This window comes from Rhincodon typus, chromosome 40, assembly GCF_021869965.1.
Source record: "Rhincodon typus isolate 14 chromosome 40, sRhiTyp1.1, whole genome shotgun sequence".
In the NCBI taxonomy this organism is placed as follows: Eukaryota; Metazoa; Chordata; class Chondrichthyes; order Orectolobiformes; family Rhincodontidae; genus Rhincodon; species Rhincodon typus.
The window spans coordinates 1,790,467-1,814,829 of NC_063371.1; the positions used below are offsets into that span (position 1 = coordinate 1,790,467).

At 44.4% G+C, this 24,363-nt stretch overlaps 1 protein-coding gene across 1 annotated transcript in view; it reads left to right on the forward strand.

Annotated features, from left to right (window-relative positions):
- Positions 1-21,921, forward strand: part of LOC109919799 (actin filament-associated protein 1-like) — a 25,119-nt gene extending 3,198 nt beyond the window's left edge. The window contains exons 2-14 of the mRNA XM_048618484.1: positions 404-503; positions 1,412-1,620; positions 3,064-3,243; positions 4,648-4,740; positions 5,185-5,269; positions 8,222-8,433; positions 9,705-9,847; positions 11,312-11,426; positions 12,384-12,504; positions 14,762-14,899; positions 16,954-17,141; positions 18,780-18,890; positions 20,598-21,921. Coding sequence (XP_048474441.1) covers positions 404-503; positions 1,412-1,620; positions 3,064-3,243; positions 4,648-4,740; positions 5,185-5,269; positions 8,222-8,433; positions 9,705-9,847; positions 11,312-11,426; positions 12,384-12,504; positions 14,762-14,899; positions 16,954-17,141; positions 18,780-18,890; positions 20,598-20,624 — 1,722 coding nt within the window. The 3' untranslated portion in view covers positions 20,625-21,921. The remainder of the gene's footprint in view (positions 1-403; positions 504-1,411; positions 1,621-3,063; positions 3,244-4,647; positions 4,741-5,184; positions 5,270-8,221; positions 8,434-9,704; positions 9,848-11,311; positions 11,427-12,383; positions 12,505-14,761; positions 14,900-16,953; positions 17,142-18,779; positions 18,891-20,597) is intronic.
- The last annotated feature ends 2,442 nt before the right edge of the window (positions 21,922-24,363 follow it).

The window sequence follows — 24,363 nt, forward strand, 5'->3', positions numbered from 1 at the left end:
GCTGGGTGTCTGGAATGGATGCCTCTCCAGCCTGGGTGGGTTAGGCAACGACAGTAACTCAAGAGGCAGCATCCTGGGCTCCAGTAGATGGGCACTAGCTGGGGATAATATCGTCCTGAGACTGAGGACAACAGGTTTGTGCTCCAGATTGTCACTGCCAATCACTCCCAGTTCCTCGACAAGCCAAATACTGGGCTACAAGTGACAAACTACAAGCCCGTTTTTACAATGTTAGTCACAGTGAAGGTGGCAGCACTTTGAGCTAATATGCACAGAGTCCCAGCCCCTCTGAGAATGGGTGCCCCATGGTCCAAACTTTACCCTGGTAAATACTGTCTCAATGCCTGGAGTTTAGCCCCAGTTACTCCCACAGCTCTAACCACATCTTTCTCCCAACACACAGGCTGCTTCTGCACCCGGTCCTCACCAAACCACCGAGGTCCACCCCGACGACTCCTACGAAGAAGCAGAACCACTCAATCCTCTCATACAGTGCACTGCAGGTATGCGTCTGGCAAATGTGAACATCACTTCCTGAGATATGACAGTGATTCCAGATTCACAGTCCAACTGGTCAATGGTCATAAAAACATGAAGAGCTGGAGAAACTCAGCAGGTCTGGCAGCTTCTAAGGAAACAGAAGCAGAGACAATGTTTCCAGTCCAAAGGCTTCTTACAACCAGGACCAAAGAAGAGTCAATCAGAGTTAACGTTTCGGGTCTGGTGGAGTTCTGAGGCAGGGTCATCGGACCCGAGACGTTAACTCTGATTTTTTCTTCACAGATGCTGCCAGATGCTGAGCTTTTCCAGCAACTTTGTTTTTGCTCCTGATTTACAACATTCGCAGTTGTTTCGGTTTTCCAAACAGTCATATTGGACTCAAAACATAAACTCTGTTTCTCTCCAAGTCTGCTTTGAATCTCCAGCACCTGCAACATTTTGTTTTTATTTGAGTGGCCAATGGTCAAACTGTCCCAGAACAGTTGTATATACAGTATTTAGTGAGCGTCCCAGGATATGGGTCAGTTCTTATAGGAATCTCTGCAAATCCATCAGTATTTATAAGGGGTCACCAAGAGTCAGTCCATATGTATAAGGGGTCTCCAGGGAGCGTGTCTGTATTTCCAGGGGTCTCCAGGGAGCATGTCTGTATTTCCAGGGGTCTCCAGTCTGCGTGTCTGTTTTTTCAGGGGGTCTCCAGGGATTGTGTCAATATTTACAGGGGTTTCCAGGGACTGTGTCAGTATTTAAAGGGGGTCCCCGGGAGCATGTCAGTATTTACAGGGGGTTCCCGGGAGCATGTCAGTATTTACAAGGGGTCCCCGGGGAGCATGTCAGTATTTACAGGGTGTCCCCGGGAGCGTGTCAGAGGATCTCCATTTGAACACGTATGAAATTAATGTGCTTCCAGAGTGTGCGGACTCCGACAGCAGTCATTACGAATCTTACGGAGAAGAGGAAATTTCTGGGAATAATCGTACAGGCTCTCTTCGAATGCTGCCCACGGACTCTCCCACACGGCCTCTGCCCCATCCACGGATTTGTGGCTTTCTGTGGCGGAAGAAGTGGCTGGGACAGTGGACGAAGCAGTTATTTCTCATCAGAGACCAAGTTCTGCTGGTCAGTTCTCACACACTCACCCATCACAGTCCTTCAAATCTTGCAACTTCCTTCACTCTGATCTATCCTTTCCTAGAGTCTCAGCCAGATTGCTCTATAGTAGACTCTCCTCCTTGCCCAAGTCTCCCCCTCCAGTACAGCCTCTATATCCTTACTTACTGTTGTCTCCTGCATTTACAATCTAACCTCAGCGCCCTTTCTGTCTCTGCACTGCACTCATGAATATACAGACTCACCCTCTCTCACTAATGCACGGTATTCATGCTCACAATTTCTCTCTCTCTTTCTCTTTCTCCCTGTCTCTCATTTGGTGTCGAGTTCGATGCCTGTCTCGCCACTGAAGTAAACAGGCATGTAGATGGCTACTTATATATTATATTGCAAGATAGGCATTATAAGAAGTCATTCAAATATGTGATCACCATTCAGATTGATCACTGAACTGCATAATGATAAAGATGTCAGGAGTTAGTTTACCATTGTGGCTCTGTCTTGATAGCTGTCTGAAACAGTTAATTCTTACAGTTCAAGCCTGCACTGCTGTCCATTATTCAGGGTACATTCTTATCTTTTTGAGCTTTTCTTCACCAGTGAATGGGATAATTCAACTGAGTCTGATTCTAAATGACAGTATCGTGCAGTGAGGAAAGATTGAGGAGAATAGGATTCATATTCAGGACTACAAAAGAATGAGGTGACTTCACTGAAATGTAATAAATTCTTTGAAAGTTTGACAGGATTGATACTGGGGCAGGGGGAACGATTTCCCTGGTTGAAGAGTCTGGAACTAGTTGTCATTGTCTCAGGATAAGGCGTCTGTCATTTTGGATTGAGATGAGGAGAACATTCTTCACTCAGAGGGTTGTGAACCTTTGGAATTCTCCAACCCAGACAGCTGCAATGTCTATGCATGTCTGTGAGGAGGCGATGGCCTAGTGGTATTATCACCTGACTGTTAACCCAGGGACCCAGATAACGTCTGGGGACCCAGGTTCAAATCCATCTGCAGCAGGTGATGGAATTTGAATTCAACAGAAAAATCTGGAATTAAGAGTCTAATGATGACCATGAACCCATTATCGATTGTTGGAAAAACCGATCTGGTACATTGCTTGGGGAAGACTCCAAACCCACAGCAATGTGATTGACTCTTAACTTCCCTCTGGGCAATTAGGGATGAGTGATAAATGCTGGCCTAACCAGCAATGCCCTCATCCCTAGGATGGAGTTCAAACAATAGAATGGGTGAGAATGCAGGACAGTCTCTGCCATTCATTCTCAGTATAGCTTCAGTGAGGTCTATGTATAGACTGGACTGTGAGACTTATACAATAGCCCTGTGTGTTTGGGTGATGAAGTGCAGATACTGACACTCTGTGTCCACGCCAAACCATCTCACCCATATCTGATGTCAATAACCAATCTGTTTCTCCTCTCCTGCAGTGTTATAAGTGTATGAAGGACCAGTATCCCTTGATGGAGCTCAGCCTGCAGGGATCCCGTGTCACATACAAGTTTAAACGCACTAAGAAGATACAGCATGAGCTTAAGATTACCACAGCGAGTAATGACACTCTGGTGCTTGGCCTGCAGAGTCGTGAGCAGACTGAGGACTGGCGGAAGGTTTGGAGGTGTTAACACCAGAAATTCAACTCAGTGACTAACTTGTACAGTAACCCTCTTTGTAAATGACTCACCACTAGAATGACCTCTGTTTTGAGTCACTAACCAGTCTAGGAATTATGGGTATGGCTGATGAACAACTTAAATCTTGTTATGGGGGACTAGCAGGTACATTAATCCTTGTTATGGGCACTAACAAGAACAGTAACAGGATCTATGTTAAAGGGTACAAAGTGGTATAATAATTATGGTTACGGGTACCTTATTGGCACAGTAACCCTCATTATGAATGATTCTTTGCGACATTAACTCTTTTTACTGGTGGACTAACTAGGACATTAAAGGAGTTAGGTGGATTCACTGATAATTACGGACCCCATGTGACTAACTCTTACTGTATGTCTTGTTCCAGGGAATGAACCGTTACAGTATCCCTTGTTAAGTGGCAGCTTGGCATTAGAGTATGGGTGGCACGGTGGCTCAGTGATTAGCATGCTGGCCTCGCTGTGCCAGGATCCCGGGATTGATTCTGCCCTCGGGTGACTGTCTGTGTCGAGTTTGTGCGTTCTCCCCTTGTCGGCATGCACTTCCTCATGGTGCTCCAATTTCCTCCCACAGTCCGAAGATGGGCAGGTTAGGTGGATTGGCCATGCTAAATTGCCCACAGTGTCCTGGGATGTGCAGGTTAGGCAGGTTAACCATGGGAAATGCCGGTTTATGGGGGATAAGGCGTGGGGTGGGTCTGGGTGGGATGCTTTTCGGAGGATTGGTGTGGACTTGATGGGCCGAATAGCCTGTTTCCATGCTGTAGTGATTCTATCATTCAGAAATCTGTCTGGCTCATGGCCAAAGCTATAAGCATGTGAAATATGGGTTTAACTCATGAGCAAATGGAAGGGATGGAGTTGGTTTGAATGACCTCCAAGTGTTCGCAAAAGAAGGGGGAGGAGTATGCGTCAGGTCATAAACTTGTTCTTATGGGACAATCAGGAGGATGAATCAAATTTTATGCTAGATGTTGCTTAATTGCAGAGTGAAGAGGCACTGCTGCATACAGGAGCAAGGTGTAGAGGCCAGAATTGGCCAGTTTTGTTTTTCAGTTTTTGTTTCATGGAATTAGCTGCACCCTTCAGCCTTGGGTTAGTGGTCGGGCAGTTGTTGGCAACACTCCCATATTCCTCAGTGACCTTGCAGGAAGAGGATGACTGTGGTAACAGTGAGCTGTGTAACTGGATCAATGCGCGGGAATTTTGGCGGGCAAGGGTGGGGGGGATGAGACAGAATCGAAGGAACAATGCCCGTGAAAAAGGAATCAGTCTGAAACAAATCTGGACTTGCCTCGGATGTTGCTTTGCAGGGCTTTTATGGTCTTTCCTTATACAGTTCTGACTGCACTGTCTTTAGGTTGTTGAAGAGGTGAGCAGCATGTCTTCCCGAACTTCATCATGGAATTCACCACAGATGCCAGGGACAGACAGTAAATGTGTCGCAAGCAAAGTGAGTCTGAATATACTGCTCAATGTTTGCCCCAGAGGCACCGACATTTTGATAGAGACAGGTTGGGCCAAGTGGGCTGATCCTATACTGAACATTCTATGCAAAGAGCTGAGGCGGCCAAGCTTGGAAAAGCGAAGTGAGAGAAATCCCACTGCAGCTCAAACCAACACCAAGAGAAATAAGGAGGCCAAGGAAAAGGTCAGGGGTCAGACAGATTCAATTCAAAGAGAAACTTGTAGGCTTGCTGTAAACATGAATACGTGCAAAGTTCGACCCACACCCGAAGTTTGTCAGGATGAAATTAATTTCTCCCTCAGTATTTAAATTCCTCTCTTTAGCATGTGGCTCGTGGCATCTTTACAGCCTGTCTGGGCCTCTGAACTAATGACAGTGCTTTGCTCGAGCAGCCATATTTTCTGAATAACGTGCCATGTTTTCCTGCAGTCAGCATCGAGAGGCAGTCGAGGCTCAGAGCTGGAGAGATCCCCAGGGGAAATGCTCACTGACAGCCCAGCCACCCAAGACACAGGTAAGGCCTCACTCTGCAACCTCCACTCCCTGAGGATTTGTTATTGTCTGTCTAGCCAATCTCTCTGAGAACAAACACTGCATTTCGGACTCCAAGCTGGGCTCAGAAGTACCCTCTGTCCTCTAAGTTGGTGGCTCTCGAAGTGTGCCCGTCTGCACCAAAATTCAAAGCAATGATCTGGAACACCTAAACTGGGGCCTTAGGAGGGCCAGGCCCAAACCCTCATGCTTGCCACGCATGTGGCATCCATATCAGGCTCCCGTGTGTGAGGCACAAGCGCGAGCAGCAGCAGCGTAGTTTTAGAAGGACAAAATGCCGGGGTTTTTGAAATCATGAGGGCATAGATCAGTTGAATAGCAAAGGTCTTTTCCCAAGGGTAGGGGAAATTCAAAACAGTGATGGGAGAAAGATTTGAAGGGGACTTGAGGGGCAACTTTTTCACACAGAGGATGGTTCATATGTGGAATGAACTGCCAGAGGGAGTGGTCAATGCAGGTACAGTTCCAACGTTTAAGAGACATTTGGACAGGTACACAAATTGGAAAAGGTAGAGACGACTATGGGCCAAATGATGGCAAATGGGACTAGTTTAGTTTGGGAAACTTGATCGGCGTTGAAAAGTTGGACCGGAGTGTTTGTTTCCATGCTGTATGAGTCTATGATTCTAACTTGTGATGCTCATGGATTTTGTTTAATTAATATTGCTGTAAAGTAAATATTAATGGCAATGATGATTTTATAATGATTCTGAGAAATGTGTTCCCTTGCTGTATTAATGCCTATAATTCTGATATTGGGAACGCGACCACAAACTCTGAAGCTGCTTATTTGAAGTTGAGCTGACCTACATACTCAGTAAGTTTTAAATGAGAGGTTACCCACTTTGGTAGGAGGAACAAAGATGCTGAGTATTTGTTGGAGGCAAATGGCGAGAGACTGGGAGGTGTTGCTTTCCCAAAGATCTAGGTGTCCTTGTCTTTAAGTGACTGAAAGCCAGTGCAGCACCCAACCCAGAAGACAAACATTATGTTCGCCTTTATCGTCAGGATTTCAGTACAGGAGCAGAAGAGTCTGGCTTTGATTGCGTTAAACACTGCTGAGACCGCACCAGGAGAATTCTGTGCAGTTGTGGTCCCTTTACCTAAGGAGGGATTAACTTGCCACAGAGGGAATGCAACAGAGGTTCATCAGAATGTTCTCTCAGATGGCAGGACTGTCATCAAAGCAGAGATTGAGGAGACTGGGTCAGTATTCTCTGGAATTTAGAAGAACAAGTGGCAATCTCACAGACTCTTACAAAATTCTTCAAGAACAGGATAAGTGCAGAAATGGTGTTTCCTTGACTATGGAATCTAGAACCAGGGAACTCAGTGTCAGAGGGAGAAGGAGGCCAATGAGAGGAGGAGGAATTTCTTCATCGAGTTACAGCACAGAAACAGACTCTTTAGTCCAACTCGTCCATGCTGACCAGATATCCTAAACTGATCTAGTCCCAATGGCCAGCATTTGGCCCATATCCCTGTAAACCATTGTTATCCACATACCCATCCAGATGCCTTTTAAATGTTGTAATTGTACCAGCCTCCACCACTTCTTCTGGCAGCTTATTCCAGACACGCACCACAGATGGCGTGAAAATGTTGCCCCTTAGATCCCTTTTAAATCATTCCCCTCTCACCGTAAACCTCTGCTCTCTAGTTTCGGACTCCGCTACCCTGGGAAAAAGATATTGACTATTCACCCCATTCATGCCCCTCATAATTTTATACACCTCTGCAAGGTCAACATTCAGCTTTCGATCAGCACAGGTAGATAGGCTGGTGAACCTTAATTAGGCAGAGTGTAGAAAATAGAAGCAAGGAAGTCTTTTTACAATGTTATAAAACACTGGTTAGACCACAGATGGAATAATGTGTGCAGTTCTGGTTGCCGCATTATCGGAAGGACGTGATTGCACTGGAGATGGTTCAGAGGAGATTCACCAAAATGTTGGCTGGGATGGAAAGTTTCAGTTAAGAGGAGAGGCTGGATCGGCTGTAACACAGGAAGGATGTGATTGAGGTAGACAATATTAAGAGAGACATAGACAGAGTAGATCATGAGAATCGTTTCCCCATGGCAGACGTATCTAAAAACCAGAGGACATAAGTTTAAGGTGAGGATTAAGTGGTTTAGAGGAGAACTGAGGAAAAGATTTTTCACCCAGAGGGTGGTGGAAATGTGGAATAAGCTGCCTGGGAGGGTGGTAGAGACAGGGATTCTCCCAATATTTAAGGAACATCTGGACGAGCACTTAAAATGCCAGGGCATAGTAGGCAATGGAACCAAAGCAGGTAAATGGGATTATAGTGTAGTTTGGTGTTTATTAGTTGGCATTGACATGGTGGGCCAAAGGGCCTGTTTCTATGTTGTACGAATCTCTGACTCAGATAGGTTTTTGAAATTTCAGGGAGTTGAGGACTACGAGGAGATGGGGCCTGATCAACTATGATCTTGTTGAATGGTGGGGTAGTCTTGAGGGGCTGAATGATTGTGCTCCTATTTCTGATCTCCTTATGTAAGTCTTTTTATTTACCAACACAAGTGATCCACATAAGCCACTGAGATATTAACAGTCACAAGTCTCTCATTCTCCTTTGAGCTACACCATGCATGATGTCGTGACATTGAGAACAAACAGGTTCAGAAAATCGCCTGAAAAGAGAATCAGCCTTTGTTCATGGATCTTTGGTGAGCTTCTAGACTGATATCATTGCTGCATTAGTTCCTGCATTGCCTTTTTGCATCCATTACTTCTTATTTGATGTATCTGTAACATTATTGCAAACTGGAGGATCTGGGTTTCTGAAGTGGTTCCATGCTGGAGGACAAGGAAACTACAGATAAGGGGAAGAGGACAGTAATTAGGGGAAACATGACCTACACTGATGGCACTCTGTCTGATCTGCCCAGGTTACCTGAAGGTGCTTGTGAACAGCCACTGGCAGACTTTGCGGTGTCACATCGAGAATCAAGTGCTGCTGATGTATAAAGATGTTGGCGGAGCTGGGAAGCTGCACTACTCTGTGGACCTGCAGGGCTGTGAAGTCAGGACGCAGGCTGACACGACCCACAAGTACAGGCTGATTGTCTCACAACAGCACAAGGATCTGGCAGTGCTACAGGTAAGACGCTCCTGGTTTTGAATGGCTTCTTGGGTTCAGTTTCAGTGATGTGTGGAGTTATCTTCACCTATTAGCCCAATCCCCATCCAAGCTGCATGACTGGTCACTGTTAAGTAATTGACAGCAGGCAGAGAGACCAGACTTCAGTTTGTCTACCATTCACTTTCATCCCCCCTTCTTAATGGCAGTCCTTCAAAAGCCAACTACGGTGGTGTTGCCTAAGAATATATGAAATAGAAGCAGCAGTAGACCATCCGGCCCGTCATATCTGCTCCACCATTTAATAAGATCATGGCTGACGTTTTTGTGAACTCAGCTCCACTTACCCACCTGCACACCATAACCCTTAATTCGTTTACTGTTCAAAACTCTATCTTTGCATTAAAAGCATTCAGCGAGGTAGCCCAACGGCTTCGCTGGGCGGGGAATTCCACAGGTTCACAGCCCTTTCTGGTGAAGGAGTTCCTTCTCAGCACAGTCCTAAATCTGCTCCCCCCTTATTTTGAGGCTACATCCCCTAGTTCTAGTTTGACCCGCCAGCAGAAACAACCTCCCTGCTTCCACCTTATCTATTCCCTTCATAATTTTATATCATTATATAAGATCCCCCCTCATTCTTCTAAATTCCAATGAGTGTAGTCCCAGTCTCTCCCCATAAGTCAACCCTCTCAATTCTGGAATCAACCACTGCACTCCCTCCAGCGTCAGTACATCCTTTTTCAAGTAAGGAGACTAAAACTGTGCACAGTACTGGAGGTGTGGCCTCACCAGCACCCTTTCCAGCTGCAGCATCACCTCGCTGTTTTTAAACTCCATCCCTATAGCAATGGAGGACAATATTCCATTTGCCTTCTTAATTACCTGCTGCACTTGAAAATCAACTTTTTGTGATTCATGCACAAGGACACCCAGGTCCCTCTGCCCAGCATCATGCTGCAACTTTTCACCATTTAAATAATAGCCCATCTTGCTGTTATTCCTACCAAAATGGATGATCTTACAGTTACCAACATTGTTCTACATCTGCCAGGCCCTCTCACTTAACCTATCTAGATCCCTCTGCAGACTTTCAGTGTCCTCTGCACACGTTGCTCTACCACTTATCTTAGTGTCATCTGCTCACTTTGACACACTATCCCCAACTCTGAATCATCCTTGTCAATTGTAAACAAATTTGTGAAGTTACTGTATTGGACAAGATGCAAGACTGTTTTAACTGGACAGACTGTGTTGGATTGGATGGTGAAGCTCAATTCAGTGTCTTCTCACAGACCAGCTCGCCCGAGGACAGGGATCGATGGCTCAGCCTCCTGCAGACAGGATGTGGAACGGACGCAGAATCAGCTCACCTGTACGAAGACACTGTCCTGCCAAGGGCAACAGATGCAGTTCCAAGAGGTGGAAGCCAAGTTAGGTCAGAGACCCTTCTCTAGTTTCCACGTAGATTGCTGCTCACTCTTCGTACTGGTTATTTGCATTTTCTCCCCAAATTTCCAGGTCATGTTTTTCCCCCATTCCATTGTTCCTCCTGCCTGATACTTGCAGTTTAACATGGGGGACAAGAAATCTGTCCCTATAACTACAGATCACCCTAGTATTCCTGTACTTTGACATTTGCTCAGCCCTAGATAGGGTATTTGCAGTCTCCAAAAAATTGTGGACTGGGTGAAGAGATTGGACATACTAGCTTTGAACCAATGAAACATGAAAAATTCAGTCACTAGTTGCTAAGTTCTCTGCTTCATTCATGGAGTAATTCTAACATTCCAAATTCAGGTCAACACAAAGGCTTTGTCAGCAGGGTAGCTGAAAGTATAACATTACTAGATTAAGTGAATGTACAGAACTGTGGCAAGTGGATTTCAAGCGATCTACTTTGGATTAAAAATGAATAAAACAGGATACAGTATGAAATGGTGAGAAATCAGAAACAGCAGAGGTTCAAAGTGACTGACAGTCCAAGTAGATACATTGGTAAAATATCATAAACAGATTCAGTAAAGCATCTAAAAGGTAAATGGGATATTGACCATGATATCTTGAGATCCAGAATGTATACAGGAGGGTATGAGTTATACAGCCGTGCTAGTGAAGCACACTTTTGAGCAGTTCTGGGCACCACACTTTAGGCAGAATAGATTAGAAATTAAGAGAGTTCAGTGTAGATTTTCCAGAAGCTGGACTTCAAGAGTTCAAAGGTGAGGAGAGATTTAACAATTGGAAGCCATAATCCCCTTGAATTTTGAAGCGTAAGGGGGATTTGAAGGGACAAGATAGAGGGAGAGAAAAACCATTTCTGCAGGTTTCAAATCTAGGACCAGAGGTCTAAAACTTTTTTTAGTTAGACTGTCAAGACTGAAGTTTGGATAAAATTGAACAGACAATATGATGAAAAATTGCAACTCTCTTCTGCAATCAGCAGTTAATGGTAGATAATTACTCATTTTAATTCAGGGATCGGTAAATGTTTGTTATCCATAGGAATAAAGTAAAAGATGGATACACGGAATAAATTCATCGATCAGCCTTGACCCCATTGAATAGCAGACCAGATTCAAGGGGCTGCATGGTCTTCTCCCTTCAGAATATAAATATTCAGTCCTGAATTTTGGAACTTGCTATCAAAGAGTTCTCGGGATCCAAAAATGAGTGATTACATCTCCTCTTGTTTCTGGGCATGAGGATCCAGGTCTGAGTGATTGAAGGGGTTTAATGCCCTCTTGGGGGTTAGAATTAAACTTCCCCCAGTCTCCTTACTAAGATCAGACTCTGCAACACCATCTCACTGATAAGACTGAATGTAACTGAAGTGTGCTGGGATGGCGAGGTGCTGTATAGAATGGTCTTTGGCTCAATGTGATATTTCAATTGTTTTCAGTGGTTTGCTCCAGCGTCGAATCACCACTCCCAACACGTACATGGACGATCCATTTGGCCAAGTGTCCAGTCAGAATGCCCAACAGGAGGGAGGCTCGAGGGCCACACAGCAGACGGTAGGTCTGAAAACAAGGAAATGAGTGCTTCACATGTGAGAGGTGCTGATATTGGTCCTGCTGTGGAGAAGCAGAAGGGTGGGGCGAGTGTTGCCAGATTAATAATCCAAAGAAAGCGAGATCAAATATCAGGGCCATTTGAAAATTTGAACTCAATCTTTTAAACAAATTTAGATGCTGGTCTCAGTACCAATGGCCACGATGCTGTTGAATTGTCATTTAAAACCCAAATGTTCCTTTAAGCAGAGAACTATTTTGGCCTGACCCAGAGAAGTCAGTGTCCCACCAGCATGACTGATTTTTAAAAGGTCCTTTGAAAGGACCTGATAATCCATTCAGTTGCATCAGCTATGGGTCTATGGATTGCCAGTGAATCTCCTTTTGCAAGAATTAATTGTTGAAAAGGAATTTTCTTTTTACATTTTTCCCTCCAAACAATGGCAGAGATGGGAACACACTTGGTAATCACAGACACGACGAGACACTTTCTACACAGCACAGTGGAGCACCTGAGCCTTTTCCAATTTGCAGTACCTTTGTGCCCACTGTCATCTCCATCTTCTTCCTGAACGTTCCTAACACCTAATCCATTACGGTGAAGAAGGAGCCATTCTGTGGTTGAACAGAAACAGTGATAGAGACAGTAGGTTGGTGCAGTTGCATTCACACAAGATAACAGAACTCCTATAATACTCCCTGGTGCAGAGTTCCAATTTTGGCCAATTTAAGGGATGGAATTTCAATATGAAATTCTGTTTCCCGAATCCACTACTCTGAACCACTCCCGGTCTGTCGTTCTCTGATTTGAGATGAACTCAGATGAGATTAAACCAGGTCTCGCCTTCCTTGATGGCTAATGAATACCACTTTACAAAGAGCTATATTGCCAGGTCTGATCCTTGGTAAACAGCAAGAGGTCAGAAACAAGTGTCATTCTTTCCATTTGTTTGTTTCCAGCAGGGGGTCAATATGCCAAGCCATGAAGTGGCGAACAGAGAATGCACAACATTTCAAGAGAGGGAACATCACAGCAGTACAAACAACAAAAACACAGCAAGATACAACACTCTGCCAAGCGGTAAGTGTTAGCTGGGCATTCTATTTAGCTCCTTCCTTCACCTGTCCTGTCTCAGTGGCATTGTCCCATCTCAGTGGCACTGTCCCGTCTCAGTGGCACTGTCCCATGTCCTGCTGATGTCGATCTAAAAATGACCAATAGATTAGTCATTAAGTTCCATATGTCGGCAGTTGGATGGTAACGTTTTGGTAATGTTATCAAACTGGCAATGCAGGGGCCTGGACTAAAGCACCATAGGTTCAAATCACACCAGGCAGCTGGAGAAGTTTAAGTTCAGTTAATGAATCCAAATAAAATGCTCATCCATTAGTAAAACAGAGGTCACCAAACCAGGCAGGATGGGTGTGTGATAAGCTGATCTTCTGTGATGAAATCTGCTCTTGAAAAGTTTTAGCCAAAGTAACCAGTGTCTTGAACACTGACAGCATTACCGTTGAATATATTCAGGAAAAAGACTTTTATCTTTCAGGCTCAAAAAATGTCAGCTAATGAACTCATTTGTGCCCTTCTCCATGAGAACTTTTAACATGAGTTGATGCAAGGATGAGAACATGTACTTGGTGTGGAGGGCTTGCTAACTGATTATTCTAATTACTCTAGAAGTTTTAACACATATTGTAAATAAGGTTAGATTTCTTTGATAATCTTATTTTTCTCTATTATTGTCTATTTATATGTATTTCTTTTATGAACAAGCAATGGACTAAAACTGAATTTCAACATGGAATTTTCTGCATCGACAATAAAATGGAAGCAAAGTGAGACTTCAAATTGTTGTAAAAACCCATCTGATTCATTAATGTCCTGCAGTCCCAAGATGATCTCATCTATATGTGACTCCAAATCCACAGCAATGTGGTTGCTATTAACTGCAATCCAAAATGACCTAGGAAAGCACCCAGTTAATAGAGTCATAGATTCATACAGCATGGAAAGAGACCTTTCTATTCAACTCGTCCACGCTGACCCAACATCCCAATCTGACCTAGTTCCATTTGTCAGCATTTGACCTACATCCCTCTAAACCCTCCTTTTCATATACCGATCCAGATTCTTTTTAAATTGTGTAATTAGATCAGCCTCCACCATTTCCTCTGACACCTCGTTACATATACACACCACCGCCTGCAGGAAAAAATTACCCCTCAGGTGCCTTTTAAATCTTTCCACTCTCCCCTTAAACTTATGCCCTCTAATTTTGGACTCCCCCCACCCTCGGAAAAAGACCTTGGCTATTCACTCCATCCATGACCCTCATGATTTTATAAACCTCTATAAGGTTGGCCCTCAGCCTCCCACATTCCAGGGAAAATAGCCCCAGCCTATTCAGTCTCTGTCTATAGCTCAAATTCTGCAGTCCCGGCAACAGCCTTGTACATCTTTTCTGCACACTCTTAATTTTGACAACATCCTTCCTGTAGAAGGTGAATCAACCATCAGAGGAAAATTCACCATGGGCATAAATAGGCCATGTGACTGAAGCAGATCATGGAAGCAGCTCACCAAAATCTTCTCCAGGCTCATTAGTAATAGGCAACAATTGCTGGTCTTGTCAGCAACACTCACATTCTATGAATGAACAAAGCTGGGACTGGACTGCATTGCAGGCACCAAGCCAGAAGCAGCAACGCATCTGTGTGGTGCTTTGATGAGCATTGTTGATTGGGATTTTTTTTGTGAACTCATGGGATATGGCTATTGCTGGCTGGGCCAGCATTTATTAGTTGCTCTTGAGAAGGTGGTGGTGAGCTGGCTTCTCAAACCGCTGCAGTCAATGTAGCTCAATGTTGATAGGGAGAGAATTCCAGGATTTTGACCCCGTGACCGTGAAGAAACAATGATATATTTTCATGTGTCGTTTGGAGGGGAACCTGAGGTTTGCCATGTATCTTCTGCCCTTGTCATTCTGGACGAAAGGCCATGGGTTTGAAAGATGCTGTTGTAGGATCATTGGCAAATTTCTGCATTGCATTTTATAGATAGTAGGCACTGATGCTCAGTGGATGCTTCTGCATCACAGTTACTGTGGGCCCATGAAATGAGGAAATAGGCGCCAGTAGAAGTTTTCATCACAAGTTTTCATTGCTGTACAATGTCGAAACTTTCAATTTCCCACTTGTCTAAACGAGATGAATGTGCAGATTGAACACACTCATTGCTTGGATTTAATCAGTCTGAAAGGGATGATCGAGAGGTGAAACAGCAAGGGACTCTGCTGGATGAAGCAATTGTAATTTCCGTGTTGTTTCCCACACAGCATTTCCTGAAACCAGCTTTTTAAAATCCTGGAGCGACTTTGAAATCAAAACATGTGGAGCTGAAAAGGAGCCTGTTAGAAATCAAGCAACGCAGACAGACAAGAAAGATTTCAAAGAGGCAATGGACTCCCTGTCTGGTAAGCAGTGGCCACAATATCTGATTGAAGGGTTTGTGCGAATTGTTACTGTGTTGATTAAATCTGTATGCCACACTTAGTGATGGAGATGGTAAACAGAATAAACTAAATACACAAGCCATGTTCAAAGCGAGTGCAGGTTAGAGATAGCAGTGAAACCATATGCAGTTCTGGTCACCACATCATAGGAAAGATGGGATTGCACTCGAGAAGGGTCAGAGAAGATTTACCAGGATGCTGCTTGGACTGGTGGGCCTGGCTATGCGCAAACGTTGGATAGGCTAGCATGGCTTTCCGTGCAGGAATGAACTTTGGGACGGAACCTGATTGAGATGTACAAGATTATGAGGGGTACAGATGGGATGGTTAGAAAACAACCTTCTTCCAGGAGTAGACAGGTCAATAACCAGGGGCACAGATTACAGGCTAAGTGAGATGAGAAAGAGGATATTTGTCACTCAGAGTGATTGCAGTCTAGAATTCATTGCCTGAAAGGGCGGTTGAGTCAGAAACTCTCTTAACATTTAAGCAGTATTTAGATATTCAATTGCATTGCCATAGCCTCCCAAGCTATTCCCAGGAGTGGAAAATGGTATTCGTGTATTTCCATCATTTTTTGACTAGTGTGGAATCAAATGGGGTGAATGGCCTCTCCTTGTGCTGGAACTGTCTATGATTAAAATACTCATGGTAATTTCCTAATTGTTTTAGATCTCATTGGGAGCCTTGTATCCCAGCAGCAACAAGAACAATCTGCATTTTTATAGCACTTTTAATGTAGTAAAGCACCCCAAGTTGTTACATTGGAGCCACATTGAGAAATATATATGAGTCAATTAGCAAATGCATGGTCAAAGAGGTCAGTTTCCAGGCACATTTTCAAGGAGGAAGGAGTGGAGGAAAGGTTTGAATAGGGAAGTCTGGAGAGTAGAGGGTAGTTGGTTGAAAGCGCAGACTTCATTGTAGAGCAATTAAAATCAGGGATATGGCAAGAAGCAAGGATTCAAGGGAGCATAGAGATTGTGGAAGGGGCTGGAGGAGATGACGGAGATAGGGAGATTTGAAAGCAAGAGTGGAATTGTACAAAAAGAGCCGTTGCTTAACCAGAAGCCAATGTAAGTTAGTCCTGGCCTTGCCAATGATGCCCACATCTCACAAAAGGATACATTTTGAAAAAGACAAGGGTGACAGGTGAGACTCAGTGAGAATTTGGATACAAGCAACAGCATTTTGGGTGTTCTCGAACTCACGGAAGATGAAAACTGGGAAGCTGGCTGGGAGTGTGTTGGAATAGTCAAAGGTAGAGGGGACAAAGGCGAGGATGAGGGTTCAGAAGGTGAGATCAGGTGGAGGCGAAATTGGCTGATGCCACCAAGATAAAAATAGGGTGGTCTTAGTGACGATAAGGGTGAGAAGTCTGACTCATTTTGGGGTTAGGTACAACATCAAACACTGAGAATGGTCTCAGCTCAATTTCCAGGCAAGGAAATGAAGTTGGTGGCTAAGCCACATAGTGTGGCAGACATAATAGCTTCAGTCTTCCTGAGGCTTAACTGCGAAAAGTGTCTTCCAGTCCAGTTCGAGATGTCAGACGAGCAGCCTGAGACAGCAAATGATTGGAGTGAGAGGGGCGGGGGGAGTGCGTGTGCGCACAAACTAACTCTGTTTTCAGATTAAGTCAGTGAAGGTCATCATGCAGATGAGAGAAATAGGTCCCTGACCTGTACTGCCCTCACTGACAATGTTATGTCCTAGTCCGCCCTGTGTTTGCTTCAGCTCTCCAGTGCTTTGTGAAGTGGCTCCTCCAGCTTTTTAGCCCAGAGGATGTTTTATGTCTTGTTATTTGCTTCTGACCTCCACCACATTGGGGCCCATTTCTTTAAATGAGTTGATCCGTTTTGTGTTTGCTTGTCTCTGTTCACATCTGACAGGGCGTGGGAGCTTGTTAATATTGTGTGTGTGTGTGTGTGTGTGTGTGTGTGTGTGAGTGCGCGTGCATGTGTGTGTCTGTCTGTCTGTCTGTAACCCCATACTGTGTTTGTTCTTGGCTGCAGAGAAAAAGGCCCTGCCAAGGTTGGAAGAGAAGATCCGTCGTCTTGAGCAGGCCGTGTACAGAGCGAAAGAGAGGGTGAAGTCGGGCTCTGAACTTAACCTGCTCTCCCTGAGCAAGACCTTCAAACGGGCATCCTGTGGGCAATCTCTGGCTCTGTTTTCCTCAAACTCGGAAGCGGCGGGTCCTGAGGTCTGAACAAGTTGTTAGAGGGTGTGAGAGGGGCTTTCACTGCTTTGAATGCTGCACACTCTGCCAATAGCTGAATAAAAAGACTTGCACTTGTATAGCACCTGCAACAACTTCAGAGCCAATCCCAACTGCTTTATAGCCACTGAGGTGCTTTCAAAGTGTAGCCACTGCTCTGATGGAATGAAATGCCATTTTGTGCACAGAAAATCCCCACAAACAACAATGAAATAAATAATTAGGGGTTGGTAGAAAGATATATATCAGCCGGGATACTAGGGATGAATCCCCAGCTCTTAAAATAGTGCTACTCAATCTTTCACATCCACCTGAGAGCGCAGACTGATTTAATAGCCCATCCATAATACCTGGAATAGACGGATTATGAGGGAAGGTTGGACAAGCTATGAGTTTAGAAGAGTAAGAGGCAATTTTATTGAAACAGAAAATCCTAAAGGGTCTGGAGTAGATTTAGAGAGGATGTTTTCTCTTATGGGGAAACCAGATCACTGTTTAAAAATCAGGATCCGGCATTAGAAACAGGAAAGTAGTGAATTTCTTTTCTTTCAGAGGGTTGTGAGTCTTTGAAACTCTTGTGCCAAAAACACAGTGGAAGCAGTGACCTTGAATATTTTTAAGGCAGAAATAGATGGATTCTTGCTAAGCAAATGACCAAAGGTTTAAGAGGTGATAGTGGAAGGGTGGAGTTGAGGTTACAATGAGATCAGCCAGGGATTTATTGAATGGGGGAGCAGGCTTGAAGCACCAAATGGCCTACTCCAGACTCAAATTTTCCATGTTCCAAAGACAGACCTCACAAGGTATTTCCTCAGTACTGCATTAGGAATGTCAGCCTGAATTAAGGGCTCAGATCTCTCAAGTGGGACTTGAACTCACAATTCAGCGCCAATATTTTCATGGCACTTGGCGGCTGGGATTATGGGCAGCATGGTTAGGCAGTCAGGTCAGTGACAACACTAAGATGGTCTCACTGCTGTAAACTGTCTCAGGCCTCGAGCTGTCAAACAAGACAGCCTGGACAGTGGTCTGTACAGACAGCAGGGTGGGTCGGTTGGAATTCGGAAATGTCTCTCCATGAGTCTCGAATGCATGACCTTACTTTGCCTTGTGCTGTACTTCACACGTACACAATGCTCTGTGACTTTTAAACAGAAGCAGTTATCTATTGGGGTTTGAAGCACTCTGTTTGACAAATCTCACAGCACTTTACTCATTTCTGACCTGCTCCCAGTACAAAACTCCACAAAATTCTCAATATCAATCTCAACCTATAGAATATTTCAATCTTTTCCCACCTGGTCAGATGCAGACTCTGATTACACGCATGGCTCTCACAGTTCAAGATCCAAACTCCACCGCTTTAAATGAGAGCTGGAGTCTGAAAAAGTAAGCTTATTGAAGCAAATAAAACGGACAGCTTTTCTCCAGAAGCAAATTTAGTTTTTGCATTTCTTTCCTGATATTCATTTATAACTGCCATTTTTACTTGACCCAGGCCAGACTCAATCAGATTTGATGGGATGCCGTCATTTTGGTCTCTGTGATCAGTCTCACAGAGCTACTGCCAATCTGCTTCAACTTGATATCAAAATCAGTGATTATGTCTAATTCAATTAACAGGGTCCGATAGTGAGCCCGATCTTAAGACGCACAGCCTCAGCCAAAAGCGCTCTGAGAAGGACGCCATCCATCACCGTGGTTGAAAAGGGCAGAGTCCTTCAGAAAACAAAGGTTTGTATCACCCACCTCTTTGACAATTTCTTTGTGAATTGATCTGTAACTCAGAGATCCTCTGGGGAAGAACAGGAGAATGCTGGATATCTACAGGTCAGGCAGCATCTGTGGAGAGAGAAAAAGAGTTTGCCTTTCAGCTCGGGGTACTTTTGGTCAGAACTGTGACAGTTCAGAGATTTTGACCACATGCCCCATTCCGTCATCTTTCTGCTGATTTATGATATAAAAGAATATCAAACTTCTGAGTTGGTAATGTTTTATTTTACAAAAGATGAGGCTCTTGCATCCCACAGCAGGGTCAGCTGTGACTCAGTGGTTAGCGCTGTTGCTTATGAAGTCATGGTCTAAAGTCCCACTGTGATGACAAGAGTGCAAAATCCAGACCCAACACTAACACAGTACTGAGGGAGTGCTGCAGTGTCGGGGTGTTGTCTTTCAAGTGGGATATTAAACTGATTTCACCCTTTTGGGTGTGTAAGAAACCCAATGGAAGTGTCGAAGTAAGTGTAGCTGTACAGCAGATTGGTTAGGTTGCTTTTGGAATATTGCTTACAGTTCTGGTCTACCTGCTACAGGAAGGATGTTGTGAAACTTGAAAGGGCTCAGAAAAGATTTACAAGGATATTGCTAGGGTTGGAGGGTTTGAGCTATTGAGAGATGCTGATCAGGCTGGGGCTATTTTCCCTGGAGCGTAGGAGGCTGAGGGGTGACCTTATAGAGGTTTATAAAATCACGAGGGGCATTGATAGGGTGAATAGCCAAAATCTTTTCCCTGGGGCAGGGGAATCCAAAACTAGAGGGCATAGGTTTAAAGTAAGAGGGGAAAGATTTAAAAGGAACCTAAGGGCCAACTTTTTCACACAGAGGGTGATGCGTGTATGGAATGAGCTGCCAGAGGAAATGGTGGAAGCTGGTACAATTACAACATTTAAAAGGCATCTGGATGGGTACATCAACCGGAAAAGTTTAGAGACGTGTGGGCCAGATGTTGGTAAATGGGACTAGATTAATTTAGGATATCTGGTTGACATGGATGATTTGGACTGAAGAGTTTGTTTCCATGCTGTACAGCTCTATGACTCTAAAGCATGGGATCTCTCCATGGTGTCCTTGACCAACATCCAGCTAACTTCACAAAACGGCCACTTGCCCATTGCTGTTTGTCACATCTTTGCTACTGAGACCTACACTAGAACTACAACTAGGGGGCGCAGGCTCAAAATAAGGGGATAGCAGTTTTAGGACTGAGTTGAGGAAGAACATCTTCACCCAAAGGATTGTGAATCTGTGGAATTCCCTGCCCAGTGAAGCAGTTGAGGCTACCTCCTTGAATGTTTTTAAGGCAAAGATAGATAGATTTTTGAACAGTGAAGGAATTAAGGGCTATGGTGAGCAGGCAGGTAAGCAGAGCTGAGTGCACAAAAGGATCAGCCATGATCTTGTTGAATGGCGGAGCAGGCTCAAGGGGCCAGATAGCCTCCTTCTACTCCTCTTCCTTACGTTCTGTCAATTCTGAAGGTCTCTTGCATTGGAAACCACAGTCCTTCAGCTCGGATGTTTAGTTCAGGGTAAACACAAGATGTGGATTTAGGCCCCAGGGTCCTTATTTCAGTGATACTTCATCTCAATCAAGACAGCAAAGGCAAACATCTCCCTGGTACAGTGTACTCCCTCACTGATGTGGTGCTCTTCTTCTGTTTACAGGAATGGGAAATGAAGTCTTCAGTCTAAGCATACATTAGCAAAATCGCATTTCTGCAAAGAACTGTTGTCGTGTGAATATGCCCAGTTTGTGGAAACTCGGCACTGTAAATATTGGAGTCAGCATGTGGATCATGCAAAGGAAAACAAAATACTGGATTCACTTTTGGTCTCTAACACTTAAAGGAAAAAGTAGCTCCAGTCAGGAGCCTGGTTTCCATTAGAGTCTGCAAACTGTACCAAGGGTGACTTTGTAATAAGATGCACAAAAATGCCACAATCAGACTGTAATCTCACTGGAGAGATGGACTCCAAAAGCCTACATTATTATCACTTTGATTCCAGAGTGTCTGTCTACTTTTAATGCAAGCTAATCTTATAAATACAAAATGATGTCATGTTCACTTTGGAAATGAGGGCATTTTAACCATGTTCCCCTCCAACTCCCAATTATATTTTGGTCCCATCTCCATTCCCTCCCCACCTCCAAGACAGGCCACTCTGCAACCCAGCAGCAATAAGACCATAGCAACTAATCATAAATGTCACCAACCCTCTGGTCAACTTTCACCTACTGGAGGTGACCAACTGATCCTTTATTCAATGCATAACAAAAATTTTTAAAGATCCTGATGCTGACTGTAGTGAGCATGAACGTGCTCTTCAAACTTGCCCGTCCTTTGCCAAGTACTTCATCAATAAGTCTCTGCCTGTCTGGAGTTAAAAGAAACAAGGCTGAGATTCCCCACAAAGGGAAAGTTGGTGATGGCCTGACCTCAGTATATCAGGCAAACACTTCTAAGGATTCTGTGTGATAACTCACGTGACTGGCAGCCAGTATACAATTGGGTCTTTTAGATATCAATCTGCAAATTGGTGCTCAGGAAGCTCATTATAGCCACATCAGCGGTAGAGATTTTTACAGTCATCCTTATGGACTGGGCTCAAGGGATGGCAGATTCAAGCCAGGCTTACCACTGCTGAGTGCCAATGAGTTACCAAAACTGAGGAAAGATGCAAGTACCAAGTGACTTCAGGGTTGGTGATACTGCAGCCTGAATAACCGACTGACATTGGCTGATTTGACTACCGCATCTACATAGGAGACTGGGATGACAGTTCAACACATTTCATTGTCCAAGGGACACTTCAGAAGGAGTAAAGAAACTGGTTTCACCAATAATTAAAACATGTATTTATCATATTGGAGCAAAATGACAGTTTGAATTTCACTGAACAGCACCAACACTCATGAAATTATCAAAATTGTACATCAGATTCTTGTCTATGTATTACATTTGTTTATAAAATTGTACATGGTACCATTTCTTTCTGCAATGATTTTTACCTTGTGGTGACTGGAGATAATTATGCCTTCATTAGGTGAAAGCACTGGTGATTTCAGATAGCCTGGGCTTGCAGTCCATCCTTCAATACTCAGCACCGAGGGAACATGGCATGGTCAGAGTCAGTACCAAGGGTATACCACACTGTGAGTTCCGAGGGGGGTGCTGCACTGTCCAAGGGTTGGTACTGAGGGAAAGAGGCTCAGTCTTGAGGGAATGCTGCACTGCTGCAACCAACAGTAGTAAAACAAATTGCCTGTTCACTATTGTATTGCAGTGCATGAGAACTCACTGAGCACAAATAGGCTGCCATGCTTCACACACTGCAACAGCCTCCAGGCTTCAAGATGTACTATAAACTGGCCTGAAGTACTTTCAGGCATTCTGAGGTCATGAAAGGTCCTATATTAATGCAAATGTACTTTTCTCAGTCAACCAATTTACCTCACTTAAGATTGAGTCCAATAAGTAGCAGATAAATACAGGCAAGGATATCCCAGGACTTTATGCTTACATTAATTAGCACCAATCTAAAAGAATGATAGTCCTCCAAGCAGCACAGGCTAAGGATTGACTGTGCAGGCGAATGTGTTCTCCAGCAAACGCAAGAGCATTGCAGAGTTCCACTGTCTTGATTCACATCTGTTGCATATGTCAGTGCAGTGTTTGTCTGCTTCTGGGGTGGTGGGAGAGAGGGGGCAGAACAAAACTCGTCCACTGCTTTTCCACAAGGTCAATGCAGCATCATTTGTAAACTATCACATTATCAACTAGAAAGAAAAATACTGCGAATGTTGAAAATGAAAATAGAAAACGCTGCAAAATCTCAGCGGGTTTGGTGGCATCCGCGGAGAGAGAAAACCTGGGGAGTTGTATCATCAAACCTGCAGGAACTCGGGCGACGAGAGATGGGGGACCGTAATTCACTCAGGAACTTTTCCTTGCATTCCAATTACTTGCATGAACTAAAATCCATGCATCTTAACCTTGAATAGTCCCCAACGTGAAAAACTTCGCAAAACCTCGTCTAAAAAATGTCTTTCACATTGTTGGTGGTCGTTTTGATAAGGCTTCAAACCTTGATGAGTTTATAGGTGTAGTTTAAACGTTTAGCGGTCACACCTCAAACGTGAGGAGTCCGGACACGAACACTGGCGTTTCTTTGGTCGGACAGGATGCTATGTAGGGAACATTCTGCCAACAGAATCGCAGGATTTGCAACTTATAAACGCAAAAGACCAGAACAGAGGGAGATAGTACACTCGGGGTGCTCCTCAAGTATAAATTCATAATAGAATGGCTGCTACACCTAATTACAGTTGGTGGAGCCGTAGTTGTGGAGAGCAGCCTTAAAGCAGAGCTACAAACCCTAAAACTACTTATACAGCAAAGATAGTCAAATCATTGTCAACATTTTACCAATAGTAGCGGCAGATTGGATTGCTCGTGTTGCACAAATTACTAAAAATGAGATAACAAGGTGCAGAGCTGGATGAACACAGCAGGCCAAGCAGCATCAGAAAAGCAGGAAAGCTGACGTTTCGGGCCTAGACCCTTCTTCAGAAATGGGGGAGGGGAAAGGGATTCTGGAATAAATAGGGAGAGAGGGGGAGGCAGATAACACAGTGTGGAGGTAGTAGGAGGGTCCAGATCCGAAACGTCAGCTTTCCTGCTCGGCCTACTGTGTTCATTCAGCTCTACACCTTGTTATCTCAGATTCTTCAGCATCTGCAGTTTCTATTATCACTAAAAATAAGAATTGTCTTTATCGCAACACTCTTAAATAAGGGTGGGCAGTGAATGGTTAAAGATAATGGAAGAGTGGGGTTGCTTTGACAGCTCAGAGATGCGGAAGGGGTTCTGAAAAGCCCTGTGATTCTCTGAAGACGAGAAGAAAATGGCAGGTAATTCTGATTTAACGAGGCCATTTCTTGGTGAATTCTCGCTTCTCAATAAGCAGATAATAACTGAGCCAGGGTCTGATAAACTGCCTGAATGTCAAAAGTCAGAATTAGGTTGCGGCCGATTGACATAATGCTTCACATGAACCAATTGTCCTACAGGCCCGCTGAAGTTGCTTGCAGAAAAGTACCACCGTAAAACCTCACCCCCATCTAGAACCCACCCAGAGATCCCACCCTCATCTGGAACCCAGTTGGAGACAGCACCTGCATCTAGAACCTTCCCAGAGACTGCACCCTCACCCACCCAGAGATGCCAACCTCACCCAGAACCTGCACCCTCATCTAGAGCCCACCCAAAGATCGCACCCTCACCTGGAACCCACCAAGAGATCCCAACCTCGCTCAGAGACTGCACCCTCAACTAGAACCTACCCAGAGATGCCAACCTCACCCTGAACCCATCTAGAGAACCTTCTCCTCTCTTCCCCCCCATGACCTGAACCTAAGACCTCACCCCAT